Below are 14,673 nucleotides of genomic sequence, written 5' to 3'. Positions count from 1 at the left end.
GGGATTGTCACCGTACTCGCAAGCCGTTCGCTTTGGCTTTGCGAATGGACCAAACCATTTCATGTAAATAGAGGGGGGGGATTGCCACCGGACCAAACCATTTCATGTAAATAGAGGGGGGGGGATATAATTTTAGATATATATATAGTACGGGCATGCCCTAGTTTTAAATTAATGACAGTTATATACAAGTACACATTCGCATAAATAAATACAAAACAATCACGAGACATTTGAATACAAATAAATCAAACAATTCCGGAAGTGTACGAAGTTGGTGAGATGGCTTCTTCTTCCTCCTGTTCTGCATCACACTTAACGCAGAAACGGGATGAATGCCACATTCACCAGCATATATTTAACGAAAAGGTGATGAACCCCCTTCCTCCCCTTCCTCTCCTGCCTCCCACCTCCCCCTCCTCCCCTCCTGAAAAAGTGAACTTCACCTTGTTGGTAAAAGGCATTTTAATCAAAACAGTCCAGCTGGAGGAACTTCAGTACCTTGCAATGCACTGCATTTCCCTCTCGCCCTTTAAAAGACGTCATGACGCATTTACGTGGATGACGTAACCGTAAAGTTTTGTAATAGTGGAACCAATAGTGAAATAAGTTGACGAGGTGGTGCCTCTGTTTGGTCAAAGCAAAGCTTCAAAAAGGACAACCAAGATCAGGGCATGGATTTAAAAATAAATAAATAAAAATAAATGAAGAATTAAAATATAACTGCCAGCTTTTATGCCTGAATTATATTGCCATGGCAACAGGACAATCGCCGCTTGGGTTTTGGTCACCTGGCAACGGTTGCTGGAGCCGACCATTTGAAAACGGTCCAAACACGCACCGTCAAATTGACGCCAAGGAATGAGCCCGTTTAATAGGCTAAAGTGGACCGCAGACAGCTGTTAGGTTTGCGGTGTCTGAGCAGGATTAAGATGAGGATGTTGTAAATCCTTGTTGAAAGCGTGTCAGAGTGATTGGCTGACTCACCACTTCATATCGTGGGATACAGAAAGTTGAGATGATGGAGGCGTTAAGCCGGATTAGAAGTCGCATCTTTTGTGCTCTGTCTATCCACAAATCTGATGGCTCTTAAATAGCGAGACGTTCTCAAAATGCGACCCCGAAGACCCCACCAAGGGTCAGCGTGGCAACCTGTTCGTGACCGACTCGCTCACTGACTCCCCGCTAACCTCTTGGGGGGGTCCAGGGGGCCAGTCAGAGTGCCTCGTGGTACAGAGAAGGTAGGACAGCCTAGACTAGAGTCGATGGACGAAAGATCCCGCGGTGTCCCACACCAAAAGTCGGCGAGTTATCGCCGGCATCCTGGCCATATTCCAAATTCCCTCTATTCGAACGTCAGGCCTAGCCAGCTGCTTCGTGAAAGGCTTGTGTCAGAACCATTCCCCTCGGCCGACTCCACATGAAGGTGGAAATAATTGGGGGTCGCTGAAGGTAGAGAAGACCCTTGCCTGCTCAGAGTAGACCCGCGATGTTCTGGAGTCCTTCCGTATGTGAGTCCTTCCCTAAAACAACAACGTCACACGAAGGAAGGGCTTTGTTGATTTGGGACTTTTGGTGTTTCACGTGATGGAAAGTTTGGTCACTTTGTGAAACTTTTTAACGCTTTTGATGAAAGTTGTTTAAAGATGCGAAGGGAAGTTACCCCCATGTTCTGCGCTGCCTCAATGTTGGGAATGGGTGTACCTGTGACGTCACGTTTCCACGGCAGCCACGCTGTAACTGACACTCGAAATGATTTAAAGGAGGAATTCCTTTGGTGGAAGAATTTTTTTTGTCGAAACGAATAAAACTTGCACAACCACCTTTCACCAAGTAATTTCTATTTAAAAATAAAACGTTAAAGATTGTGTGAAGTTCAACACCGCACATTTTCGGGTTTGGCAGGATGGCTGTGGTAGCCCACTGGATTCATTCCCGTTCGACTGGTATTTCACAGTAGAGTAGGCCATTGTGTGCCGGTGCTATGGTTCTTAGTATGATGGAGTGGCGAGCTGCCCAGGGTTGGTTTTCAGCCATGGAAACGTTCACGACTTGTTATGAATGCTTACCTACCCTCTACCCATCTACAGTACCTCCAAACTTACCTGCACGCCTAAAATCTACCTAATGCACACCTCCCTCTACCACCTACAACCCTTCCAACATACATGCAATGCAAACCGACCCAATATTTGATTTGATTTCTTTTTTTTGTGGGGGAATCACAAAGATATCTGGACAGTCCTTGGTTTTTGAATCAGGATTTTGTCTGAAAATCCTTTTGAAAAGGCCATGATATACTACTACTATGACTACTACTACTACTACTACTACTACTACTACTACTACTACTACTACTACTACTACTACTACTACTACTACTACTACCAACACTACCAATACACTACTACCACCACGAATACTACCACTACTACTACTACCATCACTACTATTACTACTACTACCTCTACTACTACCAACATTACTACTACCACTACTACTACTACTACTACTACGACTACTACTACAACCAACACTACCAATACACTACTACAACTACGACTACTACTACCAACACTACCAATACTACTGCTACCACCACGAATACTACCACTACTACTACTACCATCACTACTATTAGTACTACTATTTCTACAACTACCAACATTACTACTTTCACTACTACCACCACTACTACTAATACTACGACTACTACTACCAAAACCACTAATAGTACTACTACGACTACTACTACAAACAATACCAATACTACGACTACCACCACGAGTAATACCACTACTACTACTACTACTACTACTACTACTACTACCATCACTGCTATTACTACTACTACCTCTACTACTACCAACATTACAACTACCACTACTACTACTACTACTACTACAACCACCACTACTACAACTACCACCACGACTACTACTACTACCACCACTACTACTACCACTACTACTATTACTACCACTTCTATTACCACCACTGCTATTACTACCACCACTACTACTACTCTCACCACTAATACTACCACTACTACTGCTACCATCACTACTACTACTAATACTACTACTACCACTAATACTACCACTACTACTACTACTAACATTACCCGCTACCACCACTACTATGACGACCAACACTAATACTACCAATACTATTACCACCAGTCAGCCAAGGGAACGTTTTTGGTGCAAGTCTGACACGAACTTGTTAACCAGGCCTGACATTCGTTCGACGACAACTGATTTGTGCAGCGATTTGTTTATTCAGGATGCCGGCGATAAGTCGCTTACTCTTCGCGAATGACACGGTGGGATCGTTAATATCCACCAACGATCAGCCCAGTACTGGTAGACTTGTCCTCCGGCGTAACATCATCCTGATGGACAAGGTACACATTGATACCTCGCCCTGCGTATTATGCACCAGGGGGGTAGTTTATAGTTGTCAGGATTGGAACCGAGGCTAGAAAGCTCAAACCCGAGTGAGCATTTCTGTAAGCTATCGTAACAGCCAATAAACATAGGGGCAATACACCTGGTACTCACCTGGTAGAATAAAGAGTATACTACCCTGACTAAGGGTATTTTAAACCAATTTCAATGGTTGCTAGAAGACAGGGCAGCAGGTAGAATCATACAAACATAATCATAATAATTTAAACAAACAAACAAAAAAATACCTATTTTGGGGGGTAACCCCCACTCCGTGTACCTCCTCAAACCCCAATTTTTCCAATGCCGTGAACAAACTTTGGGACAACACGGGTGATTAAGGTTGTGGTGAAGTTTCATCAAAATAGTGTAGTTTCTGGGATAAAAACAAATTCCTATTTTGGGGGATCAAACTTGGACCTACTTTGACCCCCGTTAGACCCCCTTAGACCTCGATTTTTTTCATGCCGTGAACAAACTTTAGTCACAACACAACAAGACAAGTACAGGTACATTCAAAGTACACCGCCCCCATGCCAAATAATTAAATATCCTCCAGCGCGGCATTGCCCGCGCACCTTCGGCATCCGGCAGTACCGCCGTGCAGCTCATAGAGGCTGCATTGGGAGGGAGAGGTGTACAATAATTGATTGGTTAATTGCATCATTAAAATCAATAAAAGACGATCATAAAATATTTTCTTACTCAAATGGCTAATGGCATACAGCCAAATCACTTGGTCATTGTCGTGTCCAAATATCAGCTTCCTAGCTCAAAAGGTGCCTGAGATATCGGCCAGGTGAAAAAGGAAATAAAGAATACTTCATTGATGGATAATAATTAATTAAATAAATAAATAATTAATTGATAAATCAAAAAATAAAAAATCTATTTTGCCAAAGGACTTGCTCACTATTGTGCCGAAATTTCAGCTTCCTAGCTCAAACGATGGTTGAGATATCGCCTGGACAAACAAACAAACAAACAAACAACCAGAGTGAAACCTGAGTACTCCCTTTCAGCGTGCGTCGTTGCCGAGCCCCCTTCGGTGCCCGGCAATGACGTCATGCAGCACCTGGAGATGAATAGGAAAGGTGCGGTGTACAACAATTTGTGCCAAATTTGGTCGCAATCCCATCAGCGGTTTCGGAGAAGAAGTTTCAAGTGTTTACGGACTGACGGACGAAGCGCCATCGCATAAGCTCCCCTGAACTTCGTTCCAGGTGAGCTAATAATAATAATAATAATGATGATGATAGTAATAATAATAATTACTAATATCAAATATTTCATTTTGGACCTGCAGGATGGTTTGGTTGACCTTTCCTGAACGGCAGATTGAACGACCTTCCCTCGTTAGGAATATACGTGACCTACCTGTACTAGCCAGGTAATGGTCCAATGAGGATACCCTTTCCCCAATCAGATCAGATTATGATGATGCTGAATAAATCCGTGTAGGAATAGCATTGTGAGCATCCTGCTGCGTGACACGGGCCGTTTACATATTAGGTACGCGAAATGGGCGAAAGTCCCGCCCTCGTCACCTCTCTCCTCCCCAAATCCCCATTTATCCCCAGGTCACCTCACACACCCCTTACCGTTGTCCTCCTCACATCTCTCAGTTTTATTCGTTTTAATCTTTCCTGTTTTTCATTTCTTGCACATTAACCTTTGCTTTAAATATACTCCCGAAGTAAGCAAGCACTGCTCACGGCACGCTTTGTTTTTAAGGGGACATGTTGAACCAAACCGTGAGCTCTCCGGTTATTGCGACTTGCAGATCGAATCGCTGTAGCTTCAGTTTAGCCATGACATGGTTGGGCTTTTCCATCAATCCAAAGGTCCATGGAGTCCATGAGCTTTGACCGGGCGAGATGAGGAATTTTGTCATCGTGCGTTGAAGAACGACGATTCACACTAATATAATACGATCAACCATCGGCGGGAGACGTGTCGAGGATTGTTTTCTTGATACGGTCACACAGGTATTAAGGTTGCGACGTGCGCACGTCCCGTTGAGGTGTGGGAGTCGCGGCGCGGGAGACGCCCGCGGGGCAGCAACGAATGGCCCGGAGGGCGTCGAAGGGCCTTGAACTCTGCTCGGTCAGAGAAAGATCGAGAGCGAGGCGACGCCGATTCGCGCTCGATGGACGCGCGACCACTCGGGGTGTCGCTACTCTCTCCCGAAGACGACTGCGACATTAAGAGAGTTTCCCCTGAGAAGTCACTGGACCGCGTGTTCTACCTTCGCACGTTCGGTAAGCACGACCTTCCCCTCGCCCTCCTTCGCACCTGTAATGGTTCACGGTGTGTGTCTTCGGGCTCACAAACCTAGTGAGACATTTCGCTAAATCCGCTGAATGTTTCGGTGGGAAATTCTTCCTCACTTTGCGTGACTCGTTCGGTGTGGATCCTTTGCTATGGCAACAGTAACCGGCGCAGGGAAGCACAGGAATGGTGTCTCGAGTTTCTCCGGTTAAATCATCGTCACGATGATCAATTATTAAGTGTCTAATGGTGGACACCTGGCCAGTAGGCTCGGACATGCGTGGTCGATGCTGTTCGTGTTCACCTGCCATGAAACTTTATTTCGTGCATATTACAGAGTTTGCTTCGAAGGTCTTATCTGTGCATTTGAAAGACCCTCTTTGCGTGATCCAAAGGTCTCGCCCCCATGTTCGAAACACTCTGTTCTTGTACTGTACTTCATCTTCATCTTACAACCTGAATGCTTCAATCCCTTCTCCACTCCAAACCTTCAAACTCACCCCCTTCACCCCCCCCCCCCACCCCTCTCCTCCGCCGTCCCCTCTCCTCCGCCGTCCCCCCTCCTCCGCCGTCCCCCTCCTCCGCCGTCCCCCCTCCTCCGCCATCCCCCCTCTTCCACCGTCCCCCTCCTCCGCCGGCCCCCCTCTTCCACCGTCCCCCTCCTCCGCCGGCCCCCCTCTTCCACCGTCCTCCTCCTCCGCTGTCCCCCCTCCTCCGCCGTCCCCCTCCTCCGCCGGCCTCCTCCTCCGCCGTCCTCCTCCTCCGCCGGCCCCTCTCCTCCGCCGGCCCCCTCCTCCGCCATCCCTCCTCCTCCGCCGTCCCCCCTCTTCCACCGTCCCCTCTCCTCCGCCGTCCCCCTCCTCCGCCGCCCCCCTCCTCCGCCGTCCCCCTCCTCCGCCGTCCCTCCTCCTCCCCCCTCTCCCCCCACCACCACAGCACATCAACCTTTCCCCCACCCACCACCTGAAGTCGTCAACCCCTCCACCCTCCCCATTGAAACTCTCAATCTCCTCCATTCAAATCTGCCCGATGTTTGCTCTCCGTGCCACTTCCGAACCCCAACTCTCTGTCCTCCCCTCGCCCCTCCCGCTCATAAAAGCAAAAGGGCATTTTTACATGGATCATTATCCTATTGTTAAGCTAGAAGCCTATTGTTTTTGAGACCAAAGGGTCAAAGTTCACAGTCATATACAATTGTCAATTTAAATTTGAATTATATTGAATATCGCGTCACCATAATGACCGTGTTTGAAGTTGTATTACTTGGAACCTCCTTATCATTAATTACTCATCAATAAAAGGCAATCTCAGTATTCTGATGTATCTTGTGTCACTAATAATCCCTCGAATCGAGGTTTCATCAGGTTTGGGGACAGTAAATAAATAAAATAAAACTCACTTTTGATCCCACCCAACCTGATTTTTGTCGCCTTTAAGTTGCCACGTATACTTATTTACTTCGCATAACATGTGAAATAAAGTGTGTTTGTTACCTCCACCACCGAAGGTAGATGGAGGTTATGTTTTCACCCCTGTCTGTCTGTTTGCCTGTCTGTTTGCCTGTCTGTTTGTCTGTCTGCTTGTCTGTCTGTCTGCTTGTCTGTCTGCTTGTCCGTCTGTCTGTGAACAAGATATCTCAAAAGGTTGTTGACGGATTCAGACGACATTTGGCAGAGATGTAGCGTATATCACAAGGACGAAATGATTAGATTTTGGTGAAGATCCGGATTCGGATCCGGCTAGTATAATTTGTTAAGTGATTCTTCACCATTTGGAGAAAGGGCCAAAAACGATACATAGCGGGATATCTCAAAAAGTTGTGGACGGATTTGGATGAAACTTGGTGGACCTGTTGTGTGTGTGTGTGACAAGGACTAATCGATTCGATTTTGGTGAAGATCTGAATATGGATTTGGATACGAGAATTATTTAATTATTTAGTAATCCTTCACCATTCAGAGATCAGGCGAAAAGCGATATATAACATGATATCTGAAAAAGTTATGCGCGAGTTATAACTAAACTTGGTGGGCAAGTTGGTTAGGTGACAAGAACAAGCTGATTAGATTTTGGTTCAGGTCTGAATCCAGATCTGGCCTATAAGTGGGATACACACCTAAACTGTTCAGTATGGCAGAGGGTTGCGCTCTTCCGAGTGCCGTTCTGGTAAATCCTGTATTTGCACACTATTCAGCCTTGAAAACGAGTGAAAGCTTTTTTTGTTAAAAACTTCAAATATTAATCATGTCTGTTTTCTTTCCTCTGCATTATGAAACGTATCTTTCTTTCATGACAGACGACACGTTATTTAGTTTTTAAATGGATGTCACCTCAGCATAGTTGAGGCCTATAAGTGGTGAATGAAATGGCAGCAGGGTAAGCAATACCTTAGTCCAGGTAGAATTGCATAGGTAGTGTGCTCCGACTGTCGTGAAGAAGAAACCCCATGTAATAAGTAGGAAATTTGTGCAGACCGTATGTCGTGGAAGAGCTTGTGCTTTCATTCCCATCACGAGGGGTGGAGTATGTTAATTTAAACAGAAATCTTCAAGTCTTTCCACAGATTCTCAATGGTATTCAAGTCTGGGCTTTGGCTGGGCCATTCAAGGACTTTCATGTTCTTGTTCTGAAGCCTTTGTCTGTATGCTTGGGGTCATTGTCCTGTTGGAACGTAAATCTTCACCACAGTCTATGGTCTTTTGCACTCTGAAGCAGGTTCTCATCAAGCATTTGCCTGTATTTGGCTCCATTCATTATTCCCTCTTTCCTTACACGTCTCCCAGTCCCTGCCTCTGAAAAGCATCCCCATAGCATGATACTGCCACCATGCCTCACTGTAGGGATGGTGTTTTATGGGTGATGAGCTGTGCTTGGTTTTCATCAGAAATAGCACTTTGCATTCAGACCAAAGAGTTAAATTTTCGTCTCATCAGATCATATAATATTTTGCCCGATGCTCTCAGAGTCTTTCACATGCGTTTTTGCAAACTCCAGGTGTGCCTTTTTACAGGCATGGCTTACATTTGCCTATGTAAATGACATTAACAGCAGAGACTGTTGTCCTTCTGGCAGGTTCTCCCATCTTAGCCAAGGAACTCTGTAGTTCTGTCATGGTGGTCATTGGGTTCTTGGTCTCCTCCGTGACCAAGGTCCTTCTTGTCTGGTTACTCAGTTTGGTCGGACAGCCAGCTCTAAGAAAAGTCTTGGAAGTTCCATACTGTTTCCATTTCCTAATTATGGAGTTCATTGTGCTCTTGGGAACTTTCAACACTCTTGAAATTGTTTGATACCCTTCCCCAGATATGTCTCCTCACAATTATATCTCGGTGTTCTACGGACAGTTCCTTGGACTTCATGGTAGAGTTTGTTTCTGCTCTGACATGCACTGTCAACTGTGGAACTTTACATAGAAAGGTGTGTTTCTTTCTAAATCATTTCCAATCAATTGAATTGTCCACAGGTGTACTGCAATCAAGTTGTAGAGACATCTCAAGGATGAGCACAGGAAATTGGATGCACCTGAGCTCAATTTGGAGTTTCATTACAAAGGGGGTTATATACTTATTGATTCAAGACCTTTTCATTTTTAATTATTTTGTAAAAAATGCTAAAGAAAAAACTCCACTTTTACATTATGTTTTAATTATGTGTTCATGTGCTTGCTAAAGTGGACATCTCTCTGACCATTCTCAGAGAGCCTCCTCAGCGTCGACGAGTCTGGCATTTCACTCAGGCCAACTGGCACGGTCTTCAAGCAGCCATCAATCATCTGGACTGGTCTCCCATCTCTACCGCCTCTGACATCAACTCATCCTGGGAATTCTTTCAAAGTAAATTGCTCTCTCTCATGCACAGATTTATCCCGTCTCGTCTTCAGTTGTCATACCCTTCCTCCCGTCCATGGTACACGGAATCTTGTGGTGAGGCTGTTGCCCAGAAACAACTTGCTTTCGTCTCTTGGAAAAGCAAATCCAACGGAAGGAAATCTCATTTCCTTTCACAAAGCCCGAAACAAGTGTGTGTCCACCCTCAGGAGAGCCAGGAAACAATATCTCTCCGTTCTCAAGACCGAACTCTCTTATCTGTCTCCCTCTTCCAAATCCTGGTGGCATCTGGTCAAATCTGTTTCTGGTGTTTGTTCCCCCTCCATCCCCTCCCTCACCTCAAACGGCGACAAGGCTGACCCCGCACGTGAAAAAGCTGAATGCCTCAACTCTGTGTTTGCCTCTAAATCTTGTGTCCCAAACCATCCCTCTCTGTACCCACCGTACCCAGTCATACCCAGCTGCTCCTGGACTCTGTGTCCTTTCCTCCTGACAAGGTGGTAAAGTTTCTGTCAACCCTCGACTCTGATTCTGCAACTGGTCCTGACGGCATCAGCCCACGGGTCCTAAAATCATGTTCCTCCACTCTTTCACTCCCTCTTTCTGTTCTCTTCACCCTCTCTTTTGCTCAAGGTCATCTGCCATCTGCTTGGAAATCAGCCAACATCACCGCTTTGCACAAAAAAGGTGCAAAAACAGATCCTAGCAACTACAGACCAATCAGCCTTCTCCCAATTATCAGCAAAGTCATGGAATCCATCATTGCTTCAGATATGAAATCTTTCCTCTTCTCCAATGGCTTGATCTCTGACCATCAATTTGGTTTCAGACCTGGTCACTCTACTCTGGACATGCTGCTTCTGCTTTCTCAACAATGGATGGAGGTCCTCAACACCAAACAGGAAATTGGAGCTGTCTTCCTTGACATTTCACGTGCCTTCGATACGGTCTGGCACCCCGGTCTGCTCACCAAACTCTCCTCCTTTGGTATCCATGGAAATCTCCACGCATGGCTGGCGGACTTCCTCTCTGGTCGTAGTCAACGTGTGGCCCTGAATGGGTTTCTCTCATCTCCTCTTCCTGTTCAGGCTGGAGTTCCCCAAGGCAGTGTTCTGGGCCCTGTGCTTTTTCTGGTCTTCATCAATGATCTCTCTGACTCTCTTGAAAATCCTCTCTATCACTTTGCTGACGACTCTACTCTCTGTCGCTCCATTCCTCATCCCTCAGATCGGCAGTCTGCAGCCTCCTCACTCTCTGCAGACCTGGACAAAATCACAGACTGGGCAAACAAATGGAACATGTCTTTCAATCCTGACAAATCTCACACTCTTATGATGTCTCTCCGAAAAGACCGACTGGACAACCCTCCCAACCACTTTCTGAATAATCCTCTCCAAGAAGTTCTGTCACTCAATCTTTTGGGTCTCACTATCTGCCATGATCTTTCCTGGGAAAACCACATTTCAAATCTGGCCTCCAAAGCCAGTCGCTGACTGGGCATCCTCCGTCGTGCGAAGTCCTTCCTTGGTACACCTGAGCTCCTCACCACTTACAAGGCTTTCATCTGCAGCTCTATGGAATACTGCTCTCCCCTCTGGTCTGGTGCTCCTGTCTCACACCTAGCTCGTCTTCACGCTGTTGAAACCAAAGCGTTCAGAATCATTGGAATCTCCCGCGATGAAGCTAACTCCAAGGGCCTTTCACTCACTCACCGCAGGCAGGTTGGTGGTCTTTCCGTCTTCTACCGACTCCTCTCCGGCCTTGCCCCCCCCCACCCCCCAGCTCTCTCTGGGCTCTGTCCCCCAAATATTCCTACAGGTCGCACAAGATCTGCCTGCAACCCTTTTATGGTTAAACTGCCAAAATCAAGACTTTCTGCTCACCTTCACTCCTTCATTCCTCTTTTCTCCCGCCTCTGGAACAAACTCCCTCACTCTCTTCAATCCCACTCCACCCTCCAGGTCTTTAAAACAGCTGTTCACCACCATCTCTTATCTTCCCCCATCCAAAACCTTGATCTTTTCTACCCCCGCTAATTTCGGTCACCTTGTGTTTTATACCTTCCCCCCCCCCCCTTCCCACGCCTCCTCCCCCCGAGCCCTCTCCCTCCCACACTTCTCCCTGCTCTCAAATGTTGTGTTTGTGTGCTTCCCCTTCTCTTCACATCTTGTCTTCCGCTCCCTCTTTTATATATTTTGTTTGTCTGTTTGATTTGCTTGTGAAATAAATGTTAGCTCTTTCACGAGCCTCGATTCAGTATACAAAAAAAAAATCAGTGACAAAAATAAAATCTCAATTTAATCCATTTCAAATTCAGGCTGTATCAACAAAATGTGAAAAAATAAGTCAAGGTGTATGAATACTTTTTTAAGGCACTGTATCTGGCAGTCAACTCTACATCACCTGCTCTGGAGGTACAAACAACCCATGAGACCACAACTTCCCTATCCCCCTCCCCCTTACAGGGTTTAACGCTATTGAATGAGCTGCAACACAAAACACGTACAAACATTTATAAACAAATACTGGACTTGACTGCAGCCAAACAAAGCCACTGAGCTTTGGGGGAAGTGAGGTAACTTCCTGCAGCATGCTGGGTGCTGGCAATGCCATCTTGTGACACTGTGACAGCGACATGGTGAATAAGCATCAATGCAGTAAAACGCACCTGTCTCGTGACCATCTAATGGAGGGATGCCTACATTTCCTTTGTCCTTGCCCCTTCCTTTAAATGCTCTTCCAGAAAGTGAGCAGCATGTCGGCCTACCATTTTTACAATCTTTGGTATTACTCGGGCAGTGTCGAAATCGAACGGCTGACCTGCTCGACTCCAGAGCGGATGCTTTAACCACTATGCCACCAAAATTATTAGAGAAGATATGGATCGTTGCCACAAAGACTTTCATTCCAACATTTGCATTAAATGGTGTGATGTTGTCACATAATACTGCAATGCAAACAGGTATCGATCTTGAAACATACCGGTTTTCAATATTAACCATCCTTCCTTGACTTACCCGATGGAAGTGTGTTGGTGCACCATGTCTGCTTTTTCTTTTACAGAGTTTAAGGCTTTCAGAGGAACTACAACACAAATCACACACACATTATGCAGACAAATATATGAGACAACACCAGACTTGACGTCAGACAAACACAACCGCTGAACTTGGGGTAAGTGATGTAACTTCCTGGGGAACTCCAGAGACTGGCGACACCATCGTTATGACATTCTGGTCACAAAATATCCTGTGACCGTCGATACTGGTTCGGTTTATGTTTTCCCAATTCCATTTGGTCATCCAATTCTACATCTATTGCAGGTTGTATTTGAAAATTAATACGGATTATTTTTGAGCTAATATGCATTTTTTTTGAAACGAGGGGAAAGCCCATCAAAATGACGGTTGCACAAACTCAATACAACACAGAGGATTACAATAAATAATAAATACCACCGCAAAGCGGGCGTAACCCATCAGCCCATGCATGGTGGAAACCAATTTCAAGATGGCTGTCGTGGCGGCCATATTGAAAATCGCAGCGCACCCATGAACCTTCCTCTACTCAACCCCAACACACACTGCAAAAATTGATTTAATTGGACAAGCCGTTCTGCTCGAAATTGACTGAAACCAATTTCAAGATGGCTGCCATAGCGGCCATATTGAAAATCGCAGCGCGCCAATTTTCGAAAGGAACCTTCCTCTACTCAACCCCAACACACACTGCAAAAATGGATTTAATCGGACAAGCCGTTCTGCTCGAAATTGACGGAAACCAAAAGTTGACGGACGCCCGGACGACGCCCGTGACGACAATACCCCTGAGCCCAATTTGGGCTGAGGGGTGAAAAGTTATGGATTACAATGAAAATTTTGCAATAAATAATACAGTCCAAGAAAATGAGACTTTCCCTGGGGAGGATTAGCAGTGAGTGGAGCAATTTGTCAAAGCATTACATTTTGGAATGAGAGCATTGTAACTTTAGCATCCCCTGCCTCAACAGAAGGGTAAGACGATCTTAGGCATTTCTCTCCCTACCAACAGGAGGGTAAGGGGCCAGCTTTAGCATCCAGACACACACACACACACACACATACACACACACACACACACACACACACGTGCACACGCACACACGAAGGTGGACACTTTGAGACCTGGGAGTGCTCTTTTCCACCTTGTGAAACCTGCACATGGAGATAACCACCAATGACAAACACTCCAGGATCACTACTCACCACCACTCATTTGTTCCTCTTTTTCCCGCCTGTGAAACAAACTTCCACAGCCTCTTCAATCTCATTCCTCCCTCCAGGTCTTCAAGACAGCTCGCTGTTCACCATCATCTCAGATCTTCCCCAATCCAAAACGATGATCTTTTCTACTCTTGATAACCCCCACCCAAATCCCTCCTCCTTCCAAATTTCCAGTTTATCCCTCCCTACAGTTTTTTCTGTATCCATATTATCCACCTCATGCGTCCTTTCCTGCAGCCCCACAATCTTCCTGCCCTTACCCTCCCCTACCATTCATTCCCACACCCATCGTTTGTCTAAGTCTCTATATACTGTGTCTTGGCCTTCAAGTCTGCCCCTGTTCCTTTTGTGTGCGTCTCTTCTGTTCCCTTTATGCCCTCTTTTGCATGTTTTGCATCCCGTTTTTGTCTGTTACGTCCTGACCCATTCAGTGTACTAGCTTTTCCATGAGCCTGAAATATGTATTCAAAAATAAATTCACCAACGTACTTCTTCATATTCACATATCTGAGAGATGGAAATTCATCAACAGATTTTATCTCCCCATCACTTACAGGAATAGGTGCTTCATCCACTTTAGTTGCTTCTCTTCCAGTTACTGTAAACTCAGTTTTGAGGATGCTGACTGGCATTCCAAAGTCTCAATAAACTGATACTCTTGCTTGGGCCTCGAAGCACCAGGACTGGTTGTGGCATGACGTGTTACCTTGTCAGGAAATATACATTCAGTTAACTGTCTGTGTCTCATCAGTATTGCATTTGAACAGCTTCCTGTCTTGTGCACACTTCTGATCAATTCCCACTCCTATTTCACCAACGTCTGCATTCCGGCATTCCTTCACAAGGCAAGTGGAGAGGTTGAAGAGG

The 14,673-nt window shown here is 45.7% G+C and overlaps 1 protein-coding gene across 1 annotated transcript in view; it reads left to right on the top strand.

Annotated features, from left to right (window-relative positions):
- The first annotated feature begins 5,437 nt into the window (after positions 1 to 5,437).
- The window catches only part of LOC137438912 (uncharacterized), a 144,288-nt gene continuing 135,052 nt past the window's right edge, over positions 5,438 to 14,673 (top strand). Inside the window, exon 1 of the mRNA XM_068134385.2 lies at positions 5,438 to 5,710. Within this exon, the coding sequence (XP_067990486.2) occupies positions 5,599 to 5,710 (112 nt within the window). The 5' untranslated portion in view covers positions 5,438 to 5,598. The remainder of the gene's footprint in view (positions 5,711 to 14,673) is intronic.

The sequence above is a fragment of the Myxine glutinosa genome, chromosome 13 (genome assembly GCF_964187855.1).
Source record: "Myxine glutinosa chromosome 13, kmMyxGlut1.1, whole genome shotgun sequence".
NCBI lineage: Eukaryota > Metazoa > Chordata > Myxini > Myxiniformes > Myxinidae > Myxine > Myxine glutinosa.
Note: the sequence above shows the minus strand (reverse complement) of the source record. Positions and strands in the feature narration are given on the sequence as shown.